The 27,219-nt window shown below is 40.1% G+C and overlaps 1 protein-coding gene and 2 pseudogenes across 1 annotated transcript; all 3 read left to right on the top strand.

The window, feature by feature from the left end:
- The first annotated feature begins 12,847 nt into the window (after nt 1–12,847).
- LOC102925046 (Y-box-binding protein 1-like) lies at nt 12,848–14,201 on the top strand (annotated as a pseudogene).
- Nucleotides 14,202–15,395: 1,194 nt separating this feature from the next.
- LOC102925349 (olfactory receptor 1J21-like) lies at nt 15,396–19,940 on the top strand. Its single transcript, XM_076568619.1, has 2 exons — nt 15,396–15,564; nt 17,649–19,940. Exon 2 carries the CDS (start codon nt 17,655–17,657, stop codon nt 18,594–18,596), a length of 942 nt encoding a protein of 313 aa, XP_076424734.1. The 5' UTR covers nt 15,396–15,564; nt 17,649–17,654; the 3' UTR covers nt 18,597–19,940.
- A 5,251-nt stretch (nt 19,941–25,191) lies between these two features.
- On the top strand, nt 25,192–26,123 carry LOC102902881 (olfactory receptor 1J21-like; annotated as a pseudogene).
- Nucleotides 26,124–27,219: the final 1,096 nt, after the last annotated feature.

Genomic DNA, 27,219 nt, shown 5'->3' with positions numbered 1-27,219 from the left:
ACAACAACAAAGATTACAGAAAGCCTATAATCTCATGGAAACTGAATAATGCCCAATTGAATCAAGGAAGAAATAAAGAAAGAAATTAAAGATTTCCTAGAATTCAATGAAAACAAATGTACAACATACCCAAATTTATTGGACACTATGAAAGCAGTGCTAAGAGGAAAATTCACAACACTAAATGCCCACATAAAGAAGTTGGAGAAATATCACACTAGCACCTCAACAGCACACCTGAAAGCTCTAGAACAAGAAGAAGCAAACTCACCCAGGAGAAACAGATGACAGGAAATAATCACATTGAGGGCTGAAATCAATAAAATGGAAACAAAGAGAACAATACAAAGTATCAATGAAAGAAAGAGTTGGTTCTCTGAGAAAAGTAACAAGATAGACAAGCCCTTACCAATTTTAACCAAAAAAGAGAGAGAGCGTGTCCAGATTAACAAAATCAGAAATGAAAAGGGAGACATAACAATGGACAATGAGGAAATCCAGAGAATCATCACGTCATACTTCAAAAACCTGTACTCCACAAAATTGGAAAATCTGAAAGAATTGAATGTTTTTCTGGATAGGTACCCCATAACAAAGTTAAATTAAGACTAGATAAACTATTTAAATAGTTCAATAACCCCTAAGGAAATAGAAATGGTCATTAAAATCTCCCAACCAAAAAAAAAAAAAAAAAAAAAGCCCAGGGCCAGATGGTTTCAGCACAGAATTTTACCAGATTTTCAAAGACGAGCTAATACCAATGCTCTTCAAATTGTTCCACACAATAGAAACAGAAGGAACATTATCAAATTCTTTTATGAGGCTACAGTTACCCTGATACCCAAACCACACAAAGATGCAACAAAGAAAGAGAATTACAGACTAATCTCCCTCATGAACATTGATGCAAAAAATACTCAATAAAATACTGGCTAACTGAATCCAGGGACACATCAAAAAATTATCCACCACTATCAAGTAGGCTTCATCCCAGGGATGCAATGATGGTTCAACATATTGTAGCTCGAGTTTTCCTGCCTTGCCCACAGTCAGGACAAATCTCTCTCACCCACCAGTCCCACAGCCGCTCAGACCCAACCAAGTAAACACAGAGACTTATATTGCTTACAAACTGTATGGCTGTGGCTGGCTTCTTGCTAACTGTTCTTATAGCTTAAATTAATCCATTTCTATAAATCTATACCTTGCCAAGTGGCTTGTGGCTTACCGGCATCTTCACATGCTGCTTGTCATGGCGGTGGCTGGCAGTGTCTCCTTCTGCCTTCCTGTTCTTTCTTTTCTCCTCTCTGTTAGGCCCGCCTATACTTCCTGCCTAGCCACGGGACAATCAGTGTTTTATTGATTGATCAATTAGAGCAATTTCACATACAGACCATCCCACAGCAACATATGAAAATCTGTCAAGTAATACACCTATAAACAATCTTAAATAAAACCACATGATCATCTCATCAGATGCTGAAAAAGCCTTTGACAAAATTCAACACCCCCTCATAACAAAGGTTCTAGAGAGATCAGGAATACAAGGAACATACCTAAACATAATAAAGACAATTTACAGCAAGCTGACAGCCAACATCAAATTAAATGGAGAGAAATTCAAAGCGATTCCACTAAAATTAGGAACAAGGCAAGGCTGTCCACTCTCCCCATACTTATTCAACATAGTACTTGAAGTTCTAGCTAGAGCAATAAGACAACAAAAGGAGATCAAGGGGATACAAATTGGAAAGGAAGAAGTCAAACTTTCACTATTTGCAGATGATATGATAGTACACATAAGTGACCCCAAAAATTCTACCAGGGAACTCCTACAGCTGATAAACTCCTTCAGTACACTGGGTGGCAGGATATAAGATTAAATAAATAAATCAGTAGCCTTCCTATATACAAATGATAAATGGGCTGAGAAAGAAATTAGAGAAACATCACCCTTTATAATAGCCACAAATATTATAAAATACCTTGGGGGTAACTCTAACTAAGCAAGTGAAAGACCTGTTTGATAAGAACTTTAAGTCTCTGAAGAAAAAATTGAAGAAGATATCAGAAAATGGAAAGATCTCGCATGGTCATGGATAGGTAGAATTAACATAGTAAAAATGGCAGTCTTACCAAAAGCAGTCTACAGATTCAATGTAATCCCCATCAAAATCCAAACACATTTCTTCACAGACTTGTAAAGAACAATACTCCATCTGGAAAAAAAAAACCCAGGATAGCTAAAAGAATCCTGTATAATAAAGCAACCTCTGGAGGCATCACCATCCCTGCCCTCAAGCTCTACTATAGAAATATAGTAATAAAAACAGCTTGGTACTGTCATGAAAACTGACATGTGGACTAATGGAATTGAATTGAAGACTCTGACATTAATTCACCTATGAACATATAATTTTTGACAAAGAAGCCAAAACTGTACCATGGAAAAAAGGAAGCATCTTCAACAAATGGTGCTGACATAACTGGATGTCAACATGCAGAAGATTGCAAATAGATCCATATCTCTCATCATGCACAAAACTCAAGTCCAAGGGGATAAAGATCTCAACATAAATCCAGTTGCATTGGACTTGATCAAGGAGAAAATAGGAAGTAGTCTGGAATGCATTGACACAGGAGACCACTTCCTAAATATAACACCAATAGCACAGACACTGCGAGGAACAATTAATAAATGGGATCACCTGAAATTGAGAAGCTTTTGTAGAGCAAAGGACATGGTCAATAAGACAAAATGACAGCCTACAGAATGGGAAATGATCTTCACCAACCCCACATCTGACAGAGGGCTGATCTCCAAATTATATAAAGAACTCAAAAAGCTAGACTTAAAAATACTGAACAATCCAATTAAAAATGGGCTACAGAGCTTAACAGAGAATTCTCAACAGAAGAATCTCAAATGGCTGAAAGATATTTAAGGAATTGCTCAACATCCTTAGTTACCAGGGAAATGCAAATCAAAATGACTCTGAGATACTATCTTACACCTGTTAGAATGGCTAAGATCAAAAACACTGAAGACAGCTTATGTTGGAAAGGATGTGGAACAACTTCTCCACTGTTGGTAGGAATGCAAACTGGTACAGCCACTCTGGAAATCAGTATGGGAGCTTCTCAGAAAATTAGGAATATGTTTTCCTCAAGACCCAGCTATACCACTCTTGGGCATATATCCAGGGAATGCTCAATCTTACCACAAGGACACATGCTCAACTATGTTCATATCAGCATTATTCGTAACAGTCGGAACCTGGAAACAACCTAGATGCCCCTCAAGTGAAGAATGGATAAAGAAAATGTGACACATATACACAATGGAGTACTACTCAGCAGTAAAAACAATGATATGAAATTTTCAGGCAAATGGATGGAACTAGAAAATAACATCTTGAGTGAAGTAACCCAGACTCAGAAGGACCAACATAGTATGTACTCACTCATAAGTGGATACTAGATATGAGGGAAGGGATGGCCAGACTGCAACCCACAACTCTAGAGAAGCTAGCAAACAGGGAAAGTGCTAGGAGGGACACATGGATGACCCTGCGAAGGAGTAGTAGATGAGATCTACATGAGTGGACTGTGGGGGGGGGGTGGCAGAGGGCTAGGCATGTGGGATGAGAACATAACGAAACATCTTTATGTGGGAGGGTCAAACTGGAACAGGGACAGTGTGGGAGGGCAGGGAGGAAGATACCATTATAGATGAGGTCATCATGGGAATAGGAAGAGATAGTGTTCTGGGGAGGCTCTCAGGAATCCACAAAGATGACCCCACCTTGGAGTGCTGGCAGTGGTCCAGAGGGTGCCTGGACTGGTCTACTCTGGTGACCGGTCTAGTGAATAACCTAGCTGTCACCATAGAGCCTTTGTCCAGTGACTGATTGAAGCAGATGCAGAGATCCACAGCCAGGCACCAGGCTGAGCTCCAGGAATCCATTTGATGAGAGAGAAGGGATTCTGCAGGCATGGGACATAGAGATCATGATAGGAAGACGTGCAAAAATGATCGGCCACACTAGTGGAAGTCCATGAATTGTGGACTGGTGGCTGTGGAGCCCCCATGGGACTGGACCTAGGCCCTCTGAATATGGAAGATGGTTGTTTGGCTGGAACTGTTTGGGAGGCACCCAGGATCGGGATCTGTCCCTGGTGCACTGGCAGGCTTCTGGGAATCCGGTGCTTGTGTTGTGATGCCTTGTGCAGCCTTGGTGCAGTGGGAAGGGGCTTGGACCTGCCTAGGCTCAGTGTGCTGGACTCTGTTGACTCCCCATGGGAGATCTTGATTTGGGGGATGTGGGGATGCAGGTTGGCTTGGGAGACAGGGCTGGATGGTGGGAGGAGGGAGAAGGAGAGATCTCTGGGTGTTATGTAGAGTGAGTAGAAAATTTCTTAATAAAGAAAAAATGAAAAAAAAAAAAAAAAAAAAAACCTCTGAACCTCTAACATTACCCCTGAAACCAGTTTATCCTGTATCATGAAGTCTATGAATGAAGCATAACTGTCTGTACTTTTAACAGGAAACTTACTAATGAGCTATGAAGGTGTTTGTAGAGATGGGTTTGGGAGAGAGGGTTGTTAATTGGTAAATCTATTAGTACTGGTCACAAACACCATCAGACATAAAAAGAATAAGTAAATGAGCAGGAGAGAGACAGCTTTCCATCTTCACAAAAACAAACCTTAAAGCACCTTCTTTTTATCTAAATCACCAGGAGATATTGAGAGCAGTCACTGCAAAATGAGTTGATCCCTTTTTTGAGTCTGGTAGCAAGGCGAACTGTGTTTAGACTTGCTATAGCTCTAAGAGAATGAGGCCTGTGATTTTTACACAGACAACTGAGAAGGCACCTGAAGCCTTGGTTGCTGCTGTTGAATTGACAAAGCCTGGTCGTCAAACTGCATCAGAGATCTGAGAAGGATAAATTTTACCTGAGTTAGTGATTGAAAATGACAGACTTACCTGCTGGCTACCTAGACAGCCACCCCAGGGTCCACCATGGTCATTGAGGGCAGAGGTCTCAGGGCAAGAACATCAGTCTTCAGCTACCAGGCATAGGCTTGCCGGACCTCAGAAGATCCAACAGTTGTGGGGTAGAAACTTGTGGGGAGAACCAGCCTACCTTGACTAAGCAAAAGTGAGGCAATGTATTCCCCAGAGTCCTGTTGTCCATGGCCTGAAGAAGACCATGGCAGCTGTCAAGGTGAAAGGTAGTAGTTGAGGTGAAAGGCAGTTTTTGCTCAGTGGCTGGTGCTGCCACTCTGGAGCAAGTTCCAGTTGGAGGTTCTTCTGTGCCCATCCATCTTCTTTGCAGGAAATAAAGGTGCTGCCAGGAGCTAGCATGTCTCTCTATCACAAAAGGTTTTTTTGATTAAACATTTTAAATGCTATATTCTGCAGATCTCTGAACATTTGAGGACTGTGTCTATTAGGTATGAATGACTGACTATCAGCTTATATTCCCTAACAGTCTCCAATATGTTAGCAGCCCTCATTTGACTAGGACTTACTGTTTCCTGAGAAGGCAAAGGAGAGTGATGGGGGAAAGATCCCAGGGCCAAATGGGAACAGGAGAAAAGGGGCTTGTGATTTGGGGTGTGGCCCAACTCTGAGTAAAGGACATTCTTGGGGGAACAGAAACTCCATCAAAAATATATATCTTGTTTATCAGATACCTCATTTATCAAACATATGACATCATTTATTTAAATTTTCTAGAAGCTTGGAGTTAAAAATTTGTCAGAGACATAGGTGTGAATCACTAAGTTAGCTTTTGTTAATATGAATAGATCTTTATAAATTTAAATTCCTATTGTCATATAGAGTGTACTATAAGCCAGTGTTGAATCAAATATAGATTTACATCTCTATCATCATATAAAAAGTTCATATCAATCCAAAATATTTGAGGCTTGTTGTTTCTTTACTCTAGAAGGAGATAAAATGAACACAGGGGTCATCAGGACTAAATGCATTTTTTAACCTTAATAAACCTTAGTAAAGGATGGCTGCCAGCTACATGGCTGTATACATCATGATGAGGTCATCAGCCAAGATGGAGGAGAGCCATGTGGTTGATGCTCAAAGCATGTTTGTTTGTTTTTTATAGGTAAATCCAAGTCACACGCATATACATATACAGATATGTTAAACAAGGGTTGAGTAAATAAGAAAAAAGGGAGAAGAGAAAAAGTGGAGAATTCTTTCTTGATTCTCCAACTGTCTGGCCCCAAGAAATACTGAGGCCACTCTCACATCCAGGGGTATAGTCAGAGGTGGGTAGCCCCACCAGAAACCTGAGTACTGGTATTGAATGGAAGGCAAAGCTGCTGGTGAATGAGAAAGCAGATTTGTTAGAGGAGGGAGGGAGCAGATCTGCCTCGGGTGGAGCAGGCAGGTGAGGTCCTGGCATGAAGTGGGTGCCTTTGACAGGCCCTGTCAGGGTGTGCCACTAAACAAACATGCCACATGCCGCAGAGTTACTGCAAGAGGTTTGAGGGAGGAAGAGAAAAAAGAGTGAAAGCCCACATCAGAGCGGGGACTTGGAAGGAGCAGGCCCTGATCACTCACAGTAGTCATAAATGTCCTGAAAAATATAGCATGGTTGCCATGGATGAGAGGAGAAAAATGAGTCACTACAGCCTGTAGTCATGGGAATCCCCAGGACTAAGGGGAGGACTGAACAAGGACCAAGATGTTCAGAGGGTCATCTCTACACTCCATGGGGGTCGGGCTTAGCCTGGCTAAGCCAGAGGAGTCTTGGCACCTGGTACCAGGTTTTTCATAGAGGCCAGGAGGCAAGGACAAAAACTGAGCTCTAAGAGGAATCTCATTCATAGGAAAATGTCAGGAATGGTGTTATAAAAGCCACAAGGGCCTAAAGGAGCTGTGAGATTGTGGGCAGACCCAGTTAAAACTTATGCAATTACCACTGGTGGATGGGGTGGTGAGTAATTGGTGAGCTGAAAGGGGAGCCTGTTGCAGGTAGACTGAATCCAATCCAGGGTCCCAGCATGCTTTAGACTAAGGAACTGCCAGGAGGAACTGCTGAGTTTTCACAGCACCAATGCTGTATTTTAAAAATGATGCAGGATGGCCTTGGTGGTTTTGAGCCAAGGTGCCCCATGGAGGGTGAGGGAGACATGCCATGCAGACACAGTGGGTGGTAGTCAAGGGAGCACTGATGAAAGTCACTCACATCGTGGAATAGCACTCATGTGGAGAGTTTACTATTAAAGGGGGAAGGGAGAGGGAAAGAGAGAGGAGCAGAGAGAAAGATAGGGAAAGAGAAGGAAAGATAGAAAGAAGGGAAGAGAGAGAGGTTTGAGGTGTGTGCAACCTCATGGCAAGAGAGAGGGAGAGAGAGAGAGAGAGAGAGAGAGAGAGAGAGAGAGAGAGAGAGAGAGAGAGAGAGAGAGAGAGAGAGAGAGAGAGAGAGGTGGGATTTTTTTTCTTAAAGGGGACTTTACATAGGATGACATAGTTAGGATGCTGGGCAGACTAGAAGGGGGTCTGAATGCTAACACAATCTATCTCTGGGTGTCTTTATTACCCATTTCTGCTTATTAAGCATATATTTTAGAGTTTGATTAGATCTTTCTATAACTGCTGTAGGGTTGTGTGGTACACCTGTAATATGCTTTATGTTGTAGTATGCAAAAAACTGTTTCATTTTGCTAGAGACATATGCTGGACCATTGTCATGCTTAATTTGCACAGGTATCCCCATGATGGCCATAACTTCTAACAAATGGATGACTACAGAATCAGTCTTTTCAGAACTCAAAGCAGCTTCCCATTGAAATCCTGAACATGTATCAATGGTGTGGTGTGCATATTTTAATTTCCCCAACTGCAAAATTAAATATGTCCATTTACCAAAGTTCATTTCTCTGAGTACCCTGTGGGTTACTTCCTGCAGGTACTGGAGTTTGGTTATACAAGAAACAAGTGAGAGATTTTCTTTTAATTTCCTTGGCTTGTTGACAAGTGATGGAAAAATCCTTTTTCAAACCCTTGCTATTGACATGGTGTTTTTTTTTTTTTTTATGAAATTCTGAGGCTTCCAGCATATTTCCTACCAATAGTTGATCAATTTCATCATTACCTTGTACTGGACAGCCTGGATGACCTTTATGGGATCTAATATGTGTTATATATAAGGGGTGATTTCTATTTCTGATCTTTTCTTGTAACTGAATAAATAACAAAATCAAGTCTGTATCATATGGAATAAATTCAGCAGTTTCAGTACATAAAACAACTCTGCATAGTGAGAGTCAGTAAGTATATTAAGATATTTTAGAAAAATCTAATAATACCCTGAGAATAGCATATAATCCTCACTTTTGAACAGAATTATAAGGGCTTTGAGGCACTTTATTCAAATTTCCTGAGTTATAACCTGCCTTTTCTGATTTTTTTGCATGAGTATAGAATGTAGGGCCTCCAGAAATTTGTGTTCTCTGTACAATGTGAGGAAGGACCCAGTTAGTTCTCTTTATAAGCAGAATTCTATGGCTTTGGGTACATTTGTTGTTAATATCTCCTAAAAAATTACTTCAAGCTCTTTGCCAATGTTCATTTTTCTGGCCATAAAGAGGAAATTTCAGCATTAGTAAAAGGTACTACAATTTCTGCTGGGTCTGTTCCTACTAATTGATGAAATCTCAATTTTCCTTTTAGAATCAACTCAGAAACCTTTTCTACATAGGTCTTTAATTTTTCACTCTGTCTGGTAAAAAATATCCATTCTAAGATATTATTTTCTCTCTGTATTAAAATTCTTGTAGGGGGATGCTTAGAAGGTAAAATAACAAGAATGCAATAAAACTATGGATCCAAACATGTGCATCTTCTCATTCCCTATCTACCAGAGCCAATTCTTTCTTAGCCTTAGCTGATAATTTTCTTGAACTATTTAAGTCCTTATCACCTTGTAAAGTTTGAAATAAATTACTCAGTTCTTGAGGTATTATTCCAATTGTGGGTCATAATCATTTAATGTCTCCCAACTAAGTCAATTATCCCCTTATTTAATTGTTCTATTTTCAAACCATCCATTGTATAACCACAGAGAACTAACTCCTTCCATTGTAATACTATTTCCCCCTTTTTTTTAACATGGTAATCTCTCTCTCTCTCTCTCTCTCTCTCTCTCTCTCTCTCTCTCTCTCTGTCCATTAAAACTAATTCTCCACTTTAAGAATTCCCAACTGACTCACCATACTTATGATGATGGTAAAGTGTGAGGCTTACTACTGCTGTGTAGCACATCTGAACAGAGAACACAGGTGGTGCACAGTATGGCTGAGGACAGCTGTGCCTGATTGCATGTCAGCAGCCTGAGGAGGGGGTCCAGGGAAAACCCAAAACCTATGGGGGGAAAGGAGCCAAAGAGTCAGCCATCTGCATGGGGGAATGTGTGAAAGAGGCATGTGTGACCAGCAGGAAGTGAAAGCACAGAGCTGCCTGAAGGCAGAGCTGGCTGGTGGTGAGGGGCTGACTCAGGTGGCGTTTGGAGCCCAAGCATTTGTGGCATTTGCTGTAGAGAGGCTGCAACAGAAAAATTCTAGACTTGCTCAGAGGGCTTGGGAAAGAAAGGAAAAGCCAGCTGGTGGTGTGGTGATTATATCAGACACAGTTCCCATGTGTAGCTTTGGCATGTGCAAGTGGCTTTTTTTGTTAGTGTGAATTCATGCCCCAAAAGTTGGATGACAGATGAAACATAAATCTAATTAGTCTTATCAATAAAAACCAGGAATCAGATATTGGGATAAGATCTGAACGATCAGAGAAGCAGGAGAGCAGCCACAGTCACTTCCTTTCTCTTCCATTCTTCCAGTTCAAAAGGGCCAAGACCCCACCTCTGTCCTGCCTTATCACTTCCTGTTCCTCTCTGCACAGACCTCCAGACCTCTATGGTTAACTAGTGTCTAGTTTTGTCCTCTAACTTCAAGCAAGCTTTGTTTGTTAAAACACAAACAAAATATACAACATTCATCCAAAATTCCTCTGCAGCATTGGGGCATCTATCTTCAGCCTACAGGCAGAAATTTTGAAGGACTGTCCTGCCTTGTTTTGGCAAAGTTCAGCAGTCACTTTCTTGAGGACCCTGCATATATAGCCTATATATCAAACTGTCAGCAGTCAAGGCAAAGCAGTTTCTTGCCTAAATGGCTAGCCTTGCCACATTGAAAGCAAATTCCATATGGAGTTTCTTTGATGACCATCATCTTTTTATGAAGTAAACTAGTGCTGCCAGCAGATATTTTAGTGTCATGAAAAGCCATATGTTAACAAAACATTTAAAATTACATATTATGTAGGTCTTTAAAGTGTTTGAAGATCATCAATATTTCCAAAATATACCTGTTTAACCTTGAAAACATATCTAATATGATTACAAGTTTGATCATTCTAGATTAACTACTAAGCTCATTTCTTAATTATACATTGCATTTTTAAACATGCTGCATAAACACAATACTCCAAACAAGAGTAGAGACATATATACAGTATAAGAATAATAATTTTAATTTATATTAATATACCAAAATCCATGCCAATGCAAAATATCAAGATTAGTAGTTTTCTTTTTATCCTATATTTCTATATTCCCCTAAATGATAACAAACATCCATAGCCCACCAAATAACAAAAGACCACCCATCTCATCTCTTGGGAATGTGGGACTCATGTTATCCAGACTGCTTCCTGTTGTCTGTCAGTGAAGGCATCTTTAGGTGTATTTGAGAAATTTGAGATAATGGCCAAGTCCTGGGAAGACCAGTGGTAACCTTTGTTCATATATATCATCTGTCAACATTTAGGAGGTCTCCCTTGATCAAACTTGATCCATATTAACCTAGAAGGAATCCACAGCCTCTCCTTTCCTGTGGAAATACCAGCAAAACCTCTTCTCTAAACCATCTTTAGAGCTGGAGGGATAGCTTAGCCGTTAAAGGCTAGGCTCACAACCAAAAATATAAACCATCTTTAAATTCCAGTTGACAAATTTTTAACTCCCATTTTAATGTCAAGGCATTCCTAAAGTATATAGGCTCTTTTATTTCATCAGTCCCTCTTTCAATCCCATGTCTCTTAGCAGTTGTCTTTTGCTTATCAGCAAAAACTTAAAAAATCACACAATAAATAACATACAAGGTCCAGAATTCTTATATATTTCCCATCTTATGTGACTTTTTTCTTTATATTACTTTTACTCTCTCTTTTATTATTTTTAAACTACTTATTTCTTCCTATGACCTTTTATACCCATATTCTTTCTTTCTTAAGCCTGCGCACATTGTAGAGTTTTTTCCCATCTGGACCACGTTGGTTGCATACCGTTTAGCCTTTAACTGCTAAGCTACAGCAGGTCCCCTGTGCTGCTCTCACAGCTGGCTGCACCCACTTCTCAGTCAGTGGAAGCCAAGCCTAAAGCTCACAGCCTGGTTGGAGGTGTGTTTGACCCAGACTACATTCGATCCCCTAGCTATGGAATGCCAGTGCCTTGCACTGTGGCAGGCATTTTTTTAACTTAGATTTTTGTTTCTATTTAGCATGGAAAAGGTTGTTTAAGTGCTCTGCTGTAAGGCAGGGTTTCTTAAAGGAGCCATATCTCCCCCCTCCCAATTTCTTGGGCTCTACCAAGGTGGATATTCAAGTCCTACATTGGGCACCAATATTTTTTTGTTCTTTTCTCTTTGGATAGCCCACCACCCAGTTCCCAAAGAAATCACATGGAGTTTTATTATTACTTATGAATGCCTGGTGACCTTAGTTTGGCCTGTTTCTAGCCAGCTTTTCTTAACTAAAATTATTCCATCTACCTCTAGTCTCCGGGCTTTTATGTTTCTTCACCTTTTATTCTGGGTCTTGTTGTGTGGCTGAGTGGATGGCTCCCCAAGGTCCTCCTCCGTCTTCTCTTGCTTCTAGATCTTCTCCTTTTTCTCCTTCCATTTATTCTCTTTGCACGCCAGCCCTGCCTAACCTTTCTCCTGCCTTGCTATTGGCCATTCAGTTTTTTATTAGACAAATCATGTATTTTAGACAGGCAAAGTAACACAGCTTCACAGAGTTAAACAAATGCAACAAAAAGAACGCAACAGATCTTTGCATCATCAAATAAATGTTCCCCAGCATAAACAATGTAACATATCTTCAACTAATATTCCACAACACGATTCTTCTGATTTTGTCCCAACTACACTTTCTCTTACTTTCTAAAGTTTATTCAAGTTAATATTTCATTCACTAATTGTCTCAGGGCCATTAAGACGCAATTATCTCTTAATCATTGGATCAGCAAGTGGAAGACTTAGCCTTAAATATGAGTCTTTGTGGGGACATTTCATACCCAAACAAATGAAAGAACAGAAAAGTTTAGGGATTCAACAAATATCTTTCAGTACAGGACACAAATTCCATTAAAACAAGACATACATAAATTTTTTTGCTTTATTGTTACAGGTCTCTCTTCAATGATTACCATCCCCCAACAGATGATTGTTATGGCCTGTAATTGCTTCCCCAAATTTATTATGTCATGAGTCCCATGAGGAGCTATTGATAGTTGATGGCTTCTGGGGGAGGGTGAGTAACTTTTCTTTAAGGGTGTGGCTTCTGCTGTTCCACTAAGCTCCAGTGGATGTTGCCAACCCTGGGAGTTTGTGGACAACATAAACTTGACCTGGGTTATAAAAATAATAAAAGCAGAGTTCGATTGGTAGCAGGATCAGAGAGCGGACTCCAGAGACCTGAGAGCCTCACCACTGCCGGCCTAGTCACCATCACACACTGGGAGGAGCCGCAACCATGAGAAGTGAGATGGAGACCCAGCAGCCGCCCGCCGCCCCCGTCCCTGCCCTCAGCACTGCTGACACCAAGCCCGGCTCTGCAGGGAGTGGCAGCCCGGGTGGCCTCACATCGGCGGCACCTGCTGGCGGGGATAAGAAGGTCATCACAACGAAGGTTTTGGGAACAGTAAAATGGTTCAATGTAAGGAACGAATACGGTTTCATCGACAGCAATGACACCAAGGAAGACGTATTTGTACACCAGACTGCCACAAAGAAGAATAACCCCAGGAAGTACCTTTGCAGTGTAGGAGATGGAGAGACTGCGGAGTTTGATGTTGTTGAAGCAGAAAAGGGTGCGGAGGCAGCAAATGGTACAGGACCTGGTGGAGTTCCAGTTCAAGGCAGTAAATACGCAGCAGACCGTTGCTGTGGGATGTTCTGTATGGCAAATGTGTTGCTCTGATTGGTTAATAAATAAAACACTGATTGGCCCATGGCTAGGCAGGGAGTATAGGCGGGACTAACAGAGAGGAGAAAGGAGAGAACAGGAAGGCTGAGTCATGAGTCACTGACAGCCGCTGCCAGGACAAGCAGCATGTGAAGACGCCAGTAAGCCATGAGCCACATGGCAAGGTATAGAATTATAGAAATGGATTAATTTAAGCTATAAGAACAGTTAGAAAGAAGCCTGCCACGGCCATACAGTTTGTAAGCAATATAAGTCTCTGTGTTTACTTGGTTGGGTCTGAGCGGCTGTGGGACTGGCTGGTGACAAAGATTTGTCCTGACTGTGGGCAAGGCAGGAAAACTCTAGCTACAGACCGTAACCATTATAGATGCTATCCACGTCGTAAGGGTCCTCCACGCAATTACCAGCAAAATTACCAGAATAGTGAGAGTGGGGAAAAGAGCAAGGGATCAGAAAGCACTCCTGAAGGCCAAGCCCAACAACACTGGCCCTATCACAGGTGAAGGTTCCCACCTTACTACTTGAGACCCTATGGGCGTCGACCACAGTATTCCAACCCTCCTGTGCAAGGAGAAGTGATGGAGGGTGCTGACAACCAGGGTGCAGGAGGGCAAGGCAGACCAGTGAGATAGAATATGTATCGGGGCTACAGACCACGATTCCGCAAGGTTCCCTCTTTGCCAAAGACAGCCTAGAGAGGATGGCAATGAAGAAGACAAGGAAAATCAAGGAGATGAGACCCAAGGTCAGCACCCACCTCAACGTTGGTACTGCCACAACTTCGATTACCGACACAGACGCCCGGAGGACCCTAAACCACAAGACGGCAGAGACAAAAGCAGCCGATCCTCCAGCTGAGAATTCGTCTGCTCCCAGGACTGAGCAGGGCGGGGCTGAGTAAATGCCTGTTTATCATCTCTACCATCATCCGGTTTGGTCATTCAACAAGAAGAAATGATATGAAATTCCAGCAATAAGAAATCAACAAAGATTGGAGCTGAAGACCTTAAGTGCTTGCTTTTTGCCCGTTGACCAGATACACTAGAACTATCTGCATTATTTATGCAGCATGGGGTTTTTATTATTTTTACCTAAAGATGTCTCTTTTTGGTAATGACAAATGTGTGTGTGTGTGTGTGTGTGTGTGTGTGTGTGTGTGTGTGTGTGTGTGTGTTTTAAAAGGTTTTTCTCAATACACCTTTAATGGTTTTTAAATTGTTTCATATCTGGTCAAGTTGAGATTTTTAAGAACTTCATTTTTAATTTGTAATAAAAGTTTGCAACTTGATTTTTTTTTTTAAAAAATCAACAAATGGCAAGCACCTGTTAATAAAGGTCTTAAATAATAAAAAAAAAATAATAAAAGCAGAGGACAGAAATTTGGAAGGGATGGGAGTGAATCTGGGAGAGTTAGGGCAGAGGAGCCAGAGCAAGGGGCAAGGACACTAATGCAATCAAAATATTGTGTGGATTATGAAATTCTCAAAGAATGAATAAAAACATTTTGTTTGAATAAAAATACCACACATTGTTGAACTTAGATTTCCATGTTTCTGTTGTTATGAACTGGGGATATAAGGATTGATTTGGAATGAATTTTGTAGGGGACTGAGTGGAGAGTTGTACTGGTGGCAGTCTTCTAGACATGTGAAAACTGCATCCATGTAACACCAACCCCACTGATTTTGGAACCAGGCTGTTCTTCATGTTCTGAGTGATGGTGAGATATGAGCTCCTTACCTTTCCCTTCAGAATGATGATATAAGTGTACTTGTGTCCCTTTGCAGTGTCGTGGGATTCTGAACTTGGTTACCACACTCAGCCACCTCTTAGTTTGCTTCACCCAAGATAAATAAGATGCTAAAAGTTTTGTGGCCCTCAAAGTTACTACAGGCTTCCTTGTTACTATCAGCTTTATTCCTCAAAAGCTGAGCAAACTCTCTTTTACTTCTTCAACAAGTAGTTGTTTCCCCAAGGAGGCAATGGAAAAGCAGCAATTATACCGTGGCTTTAATTTAGACTCATGATGGCAGTGTTATCCCCTGGGATCCTCTCTATCTTTTGTAAAAGTAGAATTCATGCCAAATTCTCAAGAGCTGCAGGCATATGTTCATTGGTATATCTAACTTTGTTTTGTTCTGAGCTGATGAGGATTCTGACTGCCACCATGGAACCTTTTGTCCCTTAGAGATCATACTTATTACACTGTCTCCCAGGCCTCCTAGAGAGAAATGGAGGGATTTTCTCGTGCCTTGAAGTTGAAGGTATCTGTGTTTATCATCTAAGGGAGCCATGCCAAAGCAGGGGGAGAATTTGCCCTCAGTGATTGAGTGTTTGAGTGTGTGCGTTGTGTCCTACTCTCTCTAGGCTCTTCCTCAGCACACCGTATTTCTCGTAGTTACTTATCATGAATAGAGTGTCTATCTAAAGTTTGAGAGGAGAGGATAGCACAGTAGCCCCATGGAGAACAATTCATCTCAAACTCATATAGCGCCTAATTCAGGAGAAGAAGAGGTGTGTGTGTGCACAGTTTCTTTGTATGTCTTTAACCTCCATCAAGTCATGCTAAGTTTCTTCCAAATTTTATTCCAAATTTCTGTAACTGTATGCATCTCCACTGACAAACTCAGGTATATGCAGTGAATATATTGTATCTCAACTGTGGCAACAGCCTCCTGTTCAGCTCCTTCTGATACCTGGTTTTGCTGTAACCCCATTTCTGCTGACTAAATAGTATAATACTAAAAGCATTCAGGTACTTCTTTACTCAAAACTTTCCTTGCATATACTAATACTTTGAGTGGAGAATTGAAACTTTCTATTATAGCATAAACAGCCTTATGTATCTCTGTTCTTCAATAATAATCCATAGACTTTACCAGACTTACCATGGTCTTGAATCTCCTCTATTCCCCCAATGCCCAAGCCCTGCCCTCTCCAAACACTCAACTATCATGATTTCATTCACAGAACATGTGAGAATAGCCTTCCCCACCAACTGCAGCCTCCTGTGTTTAGCTGTCTATCAAAATCATGCAAATTTATAGACCCTTAATTCTACTTCAGGGAATTGTCATATATGCTTATGTAAAAAGGTATTTAATAATGATTTTTGTTGTAATACTGGAAATTGCAAAAATAATGAAACTCGATGTCCATAATATTGCTAATTGTGAAAAGCTGATTTTTACAGATGTAATGATCAATGATAAAACTGAATGAATAATTAATCCTGGGGGAAAATCACACTAGAGTATTTATAGAGTGGCCTGGAAAATGTAGAGATTTTAAAGATCATTTCGATAAAGGTGGCAGAATTGGAATAGTAACAAAAACTTTAATTCCCCTTCCCCTATGAGTCAATAGTTCAAATTGAGCTTTCAAACATGAAGATATTTAGATTGATTTTATTTATGAAATGTGGATCTATGTTTTAATAGACAGATTAGTATGTTTTATTTACTATTATTTTGTGAATGTTCACATGAACAGTTCTGTTTTCAAATGGTAAAGAGGGGAAAATAATAAATGAAATGATAGAAATGCAACAAAGAATATCATTTAAGAGTCATTAGCAAAATAAATCTGGATTAAGACCAGTGAAAATGGAGGTTATTGGAATACATTAGACAGGGAAAAAGTGATTTCTTGGCAGAGTCCAGATGTGGCTAGTGCAATTAAATATTTACTGTTATCCTACAAAACCTGAAAAAGCAAAATGAGGTTTTGATTGAGAGAACACACAAGAAAACTTGAAGGAGACAGAGACTTTTTATACATATTCCATGAGGACTTCTTTAGAAAGAGAGTCAGACCACTGGAGATGTTAGAATCGGGAAGGTGTGAAGGGTGTGTAGAAGACATGTCATATGATATTTCAAGTCATTGATATAGATCTGTGCCTTTAGGTCTCTAAATTATATATTGCAGCTTTATAGCTGCCTTTCAGTTCTTTCAATTTCAATACAGCCCCAGATACAAAACATTAGCCAATATGCCTCTAAAGCTGTGAAGAGGGTCAAGAGGCTAGCAAACTATTATAAATTATTGACTAGCTTTGCTATCAATTAATGGCTGATCTGACCTTTCACTTCATTCCCTATCTCAGAATTCTATTTGGGATTCTGAGACTTCTCAAAGCTGATCGTTTCTTATCTGATAATTGTTATGATATTTTCAAGTTCTTCAAAACATGTTGAACTGATTTCTAAGTCTCCAACTTCCCATTAGTGTTCAAAAGTTTGAGAATTTCAGGTAAAGTGAATACACTAATTAAAAACATTGCTTTCACTGTGCCCTAATCATAATATTTCCTGTTCTCACATTTCCATGTCTTTTTCATTTTCAGTAGAAGATGAGGAGCACAAGAAATCAGAGTAGTGCATCTGAGTTCATCCTCCTGGGGCTCCCCATCCGGCCAGAGGACCAAGGCATGTACTCTGCCCTGTTCCTGGCCTTGTATCTGATAACAGTACTGGGGAACCTGCTCATCATCCTGCTCATCAGGCTGGACTCTCACCTCCACACCCCCATGTACTTCTTCCTTAGCCACTTGGCCTTCACAGATATCTCTTTCTCATCAGTCACATCTCCAAAGATGCTCATGAATATGCTGACACACAGTCAGTCCATCTCATATGCTGGGTGCATTTCCCAAGTGTATTTTTTCCTATTTTTTGCAGATCTTGACAGCTTTCTTCTGACCTCTATGGCCTATGACAGGTATGTGGCCATCTGCCACCCTCTCCACTACACCAGAATCATGAGTCAGAGTGTCTGTATCTTACTAGTCATCGCATCCTGGTTCTTATCCTTTGCTGGTGCCCTTGTTCACACTGTCCTCCTAGCTCATCTCTCTTTCTTTAGAGGTAACACTCTCCACCACTTCTTCTGTGATCTCTCTGCTTTAATTAAGTTGTCTAGCTCAGACACCTCCATCAATGAGCTGGTCATCCTCATTGTGGGATCACTAGTCATCACTGTGCCGTTCATATGCATCCTGGTCTCTTACGGCCGCATTGGAGCCACCATCCTGAGAACTCCCTCCGTCAAAGGAATCTGCAAAGCCTTGTCCACATGTGGCTCTCACCTCTCTGTGGTTTGTCTGTACTATGGAGCCATTATTGGGCTATATTTTGTCCCCTCATCTAACAACACTAATGACAAGGATGTCATTGTGGCTGTGTTGTACACTATGGTCACACCCATGCTGAATCCCTTTATCTACAGTCTGAGGAATAGGGATATGAAAGGAGCTTTGAAGAATATGCTTGCAAGAGCAACTTTTTCCATGTGATTAGCTTTTTCTGCTTCACTAAGGGGAGTTGAGATCTCCCCACTCTCTACATGTGTCCTCTCCTCTGGGAAAAGCTGTTTGTTAGTGATTTGGGGCATTGTCTTTTTAGGCACACTTTACCATGTATGTAGTTTAAAATCTTCCTATTCTTTTCCTTCCTTTCTTTGTTTGTCTTGTTGATCCTGATAGTCCTGCACAGATTATCTTCACATACATATCCACACATTCTCCCTATTCATATAGAACCCTTTCCCACAATTGTGATTTCATGTCTTCACTGCTTTCATTGTTTTTTGATATGTTAAAGCCCTTAAGTAGTAAAGACTTTTTCTTTTTTCTTTCTTAAAAATGCTAATATTTCTTCAGATTGACTAATTCATGCTGTTATTTGCATTTAATTTTATAATTTAGCTAGTGTTCATTTTTGAATAACTTTAATTTAAAAGTAGCTATGCTTTTGTTTTAATTAATTTCCACTTGTTATTTTTAAATTTAATTGGCAGCAGATGGTGTGTGGTTACTCAGTACCATGTATTGTTTTTATACATGTATACAGTTCATATGTTCAAATCATGACAATTATGTTTAATTCCTCATTTTTCATATGCTTATGATGGAAATACTCAGAATTCCTTTTCTCATCTGTTTGAAACACACAGTATTTTCTTATTACCAGACTTACCACCCTACCATGTAATCAGAAGCAATTTTTCCATTTAACTGTCATCTACCTCTTATCCAACCTCCCTCTGACTCTGTCCTGTTTGTAGCCTCTGTTCCATTCCCATTCCATTTTAGTTGTGTTTGTGTGAAGGTAACTAAGTAATAACTTTTTTTTCTTCCAAGTGTCTGAGCCTGTTCACATATTGAAACAAGATTAGTTTTCTGTAAAAGCCTGTGACATTTAAATATTGATTCAATTGGTAAATAAAACCCCTATTGTAGATCTCTGAGTGCCAGGAAGGTGGAGCTTTGTGAAACAATAATGAGAGACTTTCCAAAGCATTCCAGGGAGTATTGTGACTGCACATACACTGTGCATCCTGACGTTCAACCTCTTTAGATGTGAGCTGAGCAGTAGCTGCCAGGGTCTTGGGAAGTCTAGGCAATCTGAATTGATTCACACACGCAGGGATGTACAGTAACCGGTTGTCATGTGTTTTTTAAAATGTAAAAAGATACTTCTCTGCCCTTCATTCAAATGTATTGCTTTCCATAATGCATTTTAAAATTGAGTCCTTGTGAAACTGCATCTGTTCAAGACAAGGGTTTTTAACTTCACTTCTTTAAGCAGATTGGTGTAAAATGTATTTTTATTAAAAATATTGAATCACATCAATGTACAAAGTAATGGGTTTCATTGTGACTTTGTCCTACACACCCGTAGCACTTTGATGAAGTCAACCTGCTCTGTTTACATCTTTTATCATCTCAATTTCTCGACCTGCTCTCTTCCCTAGTAGACTGTATTTGATTTTCAGGGTATCTTTTTCTTTCAGTTTTCACATATGGGAGAAAGCACAGTACCAGTCTTTCTGCTTATATTTTTTCATAGCAAAAGAAACTCAAAACCCATAGTTTTTCCTTCAAATGGCAAGTGATAACTTTTGTTCATCACCTGTTAGTTGCCTTGCACTTATAATCACAATTCCTCCAAGGTGAAATCTTTTGTGTCTTCTTCAGCAAACAGTTCTGTCATGAAGAAGCCTAAGGTAATTATGCAATCATATGTAGCTTGTCCTTAATCAGAAGCCAGGCATAGAGGATCACTCCCAGGCCCTCATCATTGACTAAAAGATTAAAACCAACACTGATTTCTCAGGGCCACAAACAACTGTGTATCCATGTATCTGTCACAGCAGGCTGCATGCTGAAAACCTTCTGTTGCTCACAGTGGATCATTGAGCGAGCCCCTTGCAGACTCTTCCAGTTTCACTAAATTCTCTATATTTCATAAAGAAATGGAAGAAGCCTCCACATCTTGTGTATAAGGTATCTGTGCTTATTATCAAAGGCCCATGTCAGAGTGGAAATAGAATTTATAAGAAGTAGGATAACTGTGCAAACTTGGATGTCCTTATGTGTATGGGCATGCAATGTGCATTACTTCTCCCTAGGGCCTACCCTTCTTTATGACACACTAGGAAAGATAGATCCTTACAGAATAATTTACCTTAATCATCTATTCAAAATTGGAAAGAGTAGGGTGAAAGCAAATTTGCATGCAAATAGATTCTCTCTGATTTTATATCTAATTTTGAGATAAAAAAGTAGGGCATATATCCCTTTGCTTTTCTTTGACGCCCATCATCTTCTTGGATATTTTTTCAAATTTTGTACTAAATCAATATAATTTTATTCTTTTGTGCTCCAACAGTTTACATCGAATGGGCAATTATTTTATACCTAAGTTAGTGCAATAACTATTCAAATTCCCACTGATTCTGTTTCAATTACTACGAGCAGATGGCAAGCACCTAAAAATCTTTACTTAGACTTTTGCTTGGTCCTGTTTCTGAGAACAGAATGATGATTTCTAATGTGACAGAAAAGATCTTATATATGCAGGCTTTCTGAGAGTTGTCTAATTCATATCTTTTCCATGTGACTATAGTCTCGAATTTTCTCTGTTCCTCAAATGCCCTTGCTCTGTACTCTCCAAGCATGTTTTTTTATAAAAAATAATTTTCATAAGAAAGATTCTTATATTAAAGATTGCTTTAAAGAATATGTAAGAATAGAATTCCTTGTCTCTTTATTTTTTATAATTGGACAATATCTCAAAATCATAAATATAAATGCTATCTAATTCCATTTTTAGAAATTTATTCTACACACATGCACACATTGCATATGTTAGTGTGCAAAAGAACTTAAAAACTTACAAATGTTACTTATTAACATATAACAAACTATTACAAACAACCATTTTCATTGAGATACATTAGTTTTTATTATTTTGAAATAAGTAACATAACAAAGTGTAGTCCATCTCCACAACAGCACCCACCCACCTGACATCTTACTCATCTCCTCCGTAAGCTGTCCCTGAATCAGCTTTCCTACAGAGTGGTCCCCAGGGATGCTGGTCTCTGCCATCTTCTGATTTCAGCTAGTTTACAATGGAGTGCTTTCCCTACCACAGCCCTTGCTTCTCGACTGTTCGGCTTCTGCTGTGTGGCCAGGAGAGCAAGGTTTTTGTGCACCAGCACTGTGGTGGTAATCTAATTGTACTGAATTATTATTTTGATTGTATGTTAATAAATAAAGTTGTCTGGGAGTCAGAGCTATTAGAGCCATAGCAAGAGTGTGGCGGTGGTGGCACACGCCTTTAATCCCATAGATATCTGTGTGTTCAGGGTCAGAGCTATTAGAGCCATAGCAAGAGTGTGGTGGTGGTGGTGGCACACGCCTTTAATACCATAAGATCTCTGTGTGTTCAGGGATATAGTCAGCATTGGAGACATATGCCTTTAAGACCTAGGGGGCTGTACATTCAGACAGTGACGAGGCAGTCATGTGTTTGGGTTTACAACCAATGAGAAGGCAGAACAACATACTTTAAAAAAACGAACGGACAGGAAGTGGGCCTCTTTTCGCGAAGCTGGGACAGCAGGAGGAAGGGTGAGATTTTAGCTCTGAGCTCTGACTTCTCGGCTTTCTCTTTTACATTGTTTCTGTGTTTCTTATTTAATAAGACGGTTGGTTACATCTACAAATGGCGCCCAACGAGAGGGCAAGAGTTTCCACCTAAAACCTGAGAAAAGATTCTAAAACGGAGCTAAAAACAGCTTCCTAATTGTCTCTCTCAAATGAGCAGCAGCTGCCGGTTTGAGTTACTGGTGGGTTCCTGGCGTGTGTGCTCAATCTGCAGTATGGCGGGTATGAGGCCTCTGCAAGTGGCACATTAAGCTGCATGGTGGATTTAGCCTTTGCTAGTACAAAACAAAAAGAGGTTTCTGGGCTACACACTGCTTGGATAAAAGCATAGACCCAGGATGGCTCCCAGAGCTGGCGGAAAAGGTACCACCGCCTTGTTGGGAAGCTGAAGTGGGCGGAGCCAGCAGCCACAGCGCCGTTTCAGGCTTAGAAGGCTGCAGTTTAAAGCAATAGGCTCAAGGTAATATAAAACATAAGCCACATAAAGATGGCTACCACACAGAGAATCTGGATAATGTTCTCTTTGATATTCGTAACTGAAGAGAAACATTTGATTGCAAAAGCTGTTGAGTTATGCCAAAATGTGTGTTTTAAAGGTACCTTAACTTCAAAATTTGGATGTAAGGATATGTTGCTTTGGAAAGGAGGCTCTGCTTTTGTTTCCACAGAAAGCCAGAGGCTATGGATTTGTTCCAGATTAAGATACATCAGGTTTGACCAGCCAAGACCACCTGAAAGGTCTCCGATGACACCATGGCCCAGATGATCCAGCATCCAGAATCGTTTCAAGGCAACTGGCTCAGACGATACGGTCTCACGGACTACTCCATGATCCTAAAATTTTCTTTGTGTCCCCATAAGATACAGCGCCCCCCTCCAGCAGGAAGTAGTAATAGAAGCTACGCTCAAATTCCTAAATATACCAAGCTGACTTTGGAGATGTGTAAAAGTTAAAACCTTCCTTTTAAAAAAAAGAAAGGGGAAGTGCTGTGGGACGGTCTGTATGTCAAATTGCTCTGATTGGTCAATAAATAAAACACTGGTTGGCCAGTGGCCAGGCAGGAAGTAGGTGGGACAAGGAGAGAGGAGAATTCTGGGAAGCAGAAGGCTGAGGCAGAGAGACACTGCAGCCGCAGCCATGACCAGCAGCATGTGAAGACGCTGGTAAGCCACCAGCCACATGGCAAGGTATAGATTTATAGAAATGGATTAATTTAAGATATAAGAACAGTTAGCAAGAAGCCTGCCACGGCCATACAGTTTGTAAGCAATATAAGTCTCTGTGTTTACTTGGTTGGGTCTGAGCGGCTGTGGGACTGGCGGGTGACAAAGATTTGTCCTGACTGTGGGCAAGGCAGGAAAACTCTAGCTACACAGCACTATGATTTATTCCTCCCCTTGCTTTGGGAAATACTACGTGGATTACAATTTTAGCCATGTAAAGTGCTATTTCAGTGATGCATTCTTGTGTCTAAACCTTTGATCCCATGTGCTGCTGCTCAGTATAACTTTCAGTAGAATTTGCAGGTCACAGAGAATGTTCGCGGCATTTGTCTTACTCAGTTGTTAATACAATCAGTCTAATCAGATTTCCTTCAGGTGATGCTAGAATATAAGCAAGATCTTTCTCAGGTGTATGTGAAACAATACATGGTGCTGCCTCTGTTGGCCTCAGGAATATTCAGTCTAATTGCTGACTTGGACCATCTCCATAACAGCATCACTTAGAGGACTTTTAATATAGTAGGATAAGTAATATGTGAATTTTAAACATACTTCAATTAGGTAAAATGGTTTATACTTCTTTATATTTTACTGTAATCTTTAGTTAACTCTTCAAAAAATGGTGGACAAGATGATTATGTGATTCTCGAAAATTAACACATTCAGAGTGAAAAATTTTGTGAGAGAATATGGAGTCTGCATTTTAGTAGCTGTTTCAGATATTTTCTTTCCTGAATATGAAATGATTGTGACAATAGGTAGGTCTAAAGTCAACAAATATGAAAGAGAAGGAGGAAGAATTATCATATTTACAAATTATAAGAAATGTTAGAATACATAAAAAAATTAGTTAAAAATCATCAGTGAGAAACCAAGCTTGCGAATCACTGTAAAGGCGAGCTTGTTACTGGTTTATTCCAGATATACATTCACAAAGAACCCCTTCTCTGGTAGATTCTGGATGTGACTGGTAAAATCAAGGATTTCTGGGGATTCTATGTGCTTGAATGAGAATGGTCCAGCTTGAGCTGAGAGACTATACAGAAGATTCTTAAGTGCGTGTTGCACACCCCCTTTTTCCTGTATCAGGTGATGGAAGATTGAACTGTTGGATCGGAAAGGAAGAATAAAAGGAAGAATTGATGGAGTATCCCAGTGTGTCACTAGCTTATGAAACTCCCAAGATTGGCCTGCTATATGTACTATTCACATCAAATCTGTAGATTCTGGTATTTTGGAGCTTCACACACCTAATAGTTATTCTTGTGCTAAATGAAAATAAAGCACAGCTGAGAAGTATTGCAGAGGTCTCAGGGTGGGTTGGGGAGTGTAAGCCAGCCCAACCAGCCATTGGAAATCATTTGCTGGATTTCTATTTGTTCCTTACAGACTCTGCCTTGCACTCTCAATTGAAATCTCAGATTTTTTCCCCCACGGACTAACCTCTCTTTTGGTTGAACTTGAAGAAATCTGATACTCAGGCGCTTTCTTTTTTTTTCCCCTCTAAGTCAATTTGAGTTGGCTTCTAGACAGGCAAATAACACATTTAGCCACACAATCACTAACCCAACAATGTGGCAAAAAACTCAAGATATTCCAGTTAGAGTGTACAACCTTGTTAGTTAAAAGGCATGCTATTATTCTGTAATAGATGCAATGACCTCTGCTTCCTCCATATCATCATTTTTCATCTCTAGTTAAAGAAAAGATGATGATGAAGAATAACCAGAGCAGCATGTTTGAGTTCATCCTCCTCGGGCTCCCCATCCGGCTAGAGGACCAAGGCATGTACTCTGCCCTCTTCCTGGCCATGTACCTGACCAGTGCTGGGGAACCTGCTCATCATCCTGTTCATCAGGCTGGACTCTCACCTCTACACACCACTTGGCCTTCACGGATATCTCTTTCTCATCAGTCACAGCTCCCAAGATGCTCATGAATATGCTGACACACAGTCAGTCGATCTCATATGCTGGGTGTGTTTCCCAGATACATTTTTCTTACTGTTTGGGTATATTGACAGCTTCCTTCTCACCTCCATGGCCTGTGACAGATATGTGGCCATCTGTCACCCTTTTCACTACTCTGCCATCATGAGCCAGAGCCTCTGTGTCCTGCTAGTGATACTGTCCTGGGTATTTCCCTCTGCCAATGGCCTTATGCACACTCTTCTCTTTGCTTCTCTCTCTCTCTCTCTCTCTCTCTCTCTCTCTCTCTCTCTCTCTCTCTCTCTTTAGAGACAACACTGTCCAACCACTTTTTCTATGACCTTACTTAAGCTGTCCAGCTCAGACACCACCATCAATGAGCTGGTCATCCTTCCTTTAGGTACACTGGTCATTACCCTGCCATTCATATGCATTCTGGTCTCTTATGGCCACATTGGAGCCACCATCCTGAGAACTCCTTCCACCAAGGGAATCTGCAAAGCCTTGTCTACATGTAACTCACCTCTTTATATTATGGAGCCATTATTGGGTTATATTTTTCCCCTCTTCCAATAACACTAATAACAAGGATGTCATTGTAGCTGTGATGTACACTGTGTTCACACCCATGCTGAATCCCTTTATTGACAGTTTGAGGAATCAAGATATGAAAAGAGCACTAAGAAATATCTTCATCAGGAGAGTCTGTTCATAGTAATAGGTGTGGTCTTCCCTCTTTCTGTATTTGAGAACTCAGTCCTGCACATGACTCATTCTATGACTTGGTGTTTTCCAGTGAGTCTTCAAGTTGTACTTTTTAAGCTCATGTTTTTACCTCAGTCACAGGTTTTGTTTCTCCTTAATTGTTTTGTTCATCTTGGGGGATTGTTTGTTTGTTTTATAAACACTTCAACACTGTTTTCCCCTTAACAGTGTGTCCTAACATGAGGAGCATAAAATTTTATATAATGCCTATCATTTACCTTTTATTATTATCTAATTTAATGGCCTTCTATACAAAAGACTCTTTTCCTTTCTCAAGAAAAAAAAAGACATATTTTTCCTGTATGCATTGTTTAATTTTATTTTTAATTTTTACAATGTACTTTGAATTTTTTTCATGAGTAACACCAGTTAGAACTCTAGTTCATTTTGTTTGTTTGTTCAGTTTTTGGTTTTTCAAGACAAGATTTCTCTGTGTACCCCTGACTGTCCTGGAACTCACTCTATAGGCCAGGCTGTCCTGGATGGAACTCAGAGATCTACCTGCCTTTGCCTCCAAAGTACTGGGATTAAAGGCATGAGCCACCACCACCGGGTTAATTTTTTTGAATTTTAAAAATAGGTATGTAAATTAATATATAATGCTATCACTCTGGAAATGAGTGTGGGTGTTTCTCAAAGACCAGAAATAGATCTTCCATATGACCCAGCTATGTTACTCCCAGTAATATACACAGAGGAATTTATATCTTACTACACAGACACTTGGACAACCATGTTCATTGTTGCTATATTCTCAGTAGCTGGGAAATGGAATCAACTTAGAAGTCTATCAACTAACCAATGGAAAACAAAAAAATATGGTACATAAAAAGAAAACAAAACCATGATATTTACAGGTAAATGTATGAAAAAACTTAAGTTGAGTGAGGTTACCCAGGAAGACAAATGACTCATGTTCTCTTTCATATGAGGTTTCATATCCTAGGTTCATTGTAGATGTAACCAACAGTCTTATTAAATAAGAAACACAGAACCAATGCAAAGAAGAAAGCCAAGAGGTCAGAGCTAAGAGCTAAAACCTTACC

This window comes from Peromyscus maniculatus, chromosome 4 (genome assembly GCF_049852395.1).
Source record: "Peromyscus maniculatus bairdii isolate BWxNUB_F1_BW_parent chromosome 4, HU_Pman_BW_mat_3.1, whole genome shotgun sequence".
Lineage (NCBI taxonomy): Eukaryota > Metazoa > Chordata > Mammalia > Rodentia > Cricetidae > Peromyscus > Peromyscus maniculatus.
The sequence above is the reverse complement of the archived record's forward strand: the minus strand, read 5'-3'. Positions and strand labels throughout refer to the sequence as shown.

Excerpts from the sequence above, each read along its gene's own strand:
- LOC102925349 (XM_076568619.1), top strand. The coding sequence starts at position 17,655 with ATGAGGAGCACAAGAAATCAGAGTAGTGCATCTGAGTTCATCCTCCTG.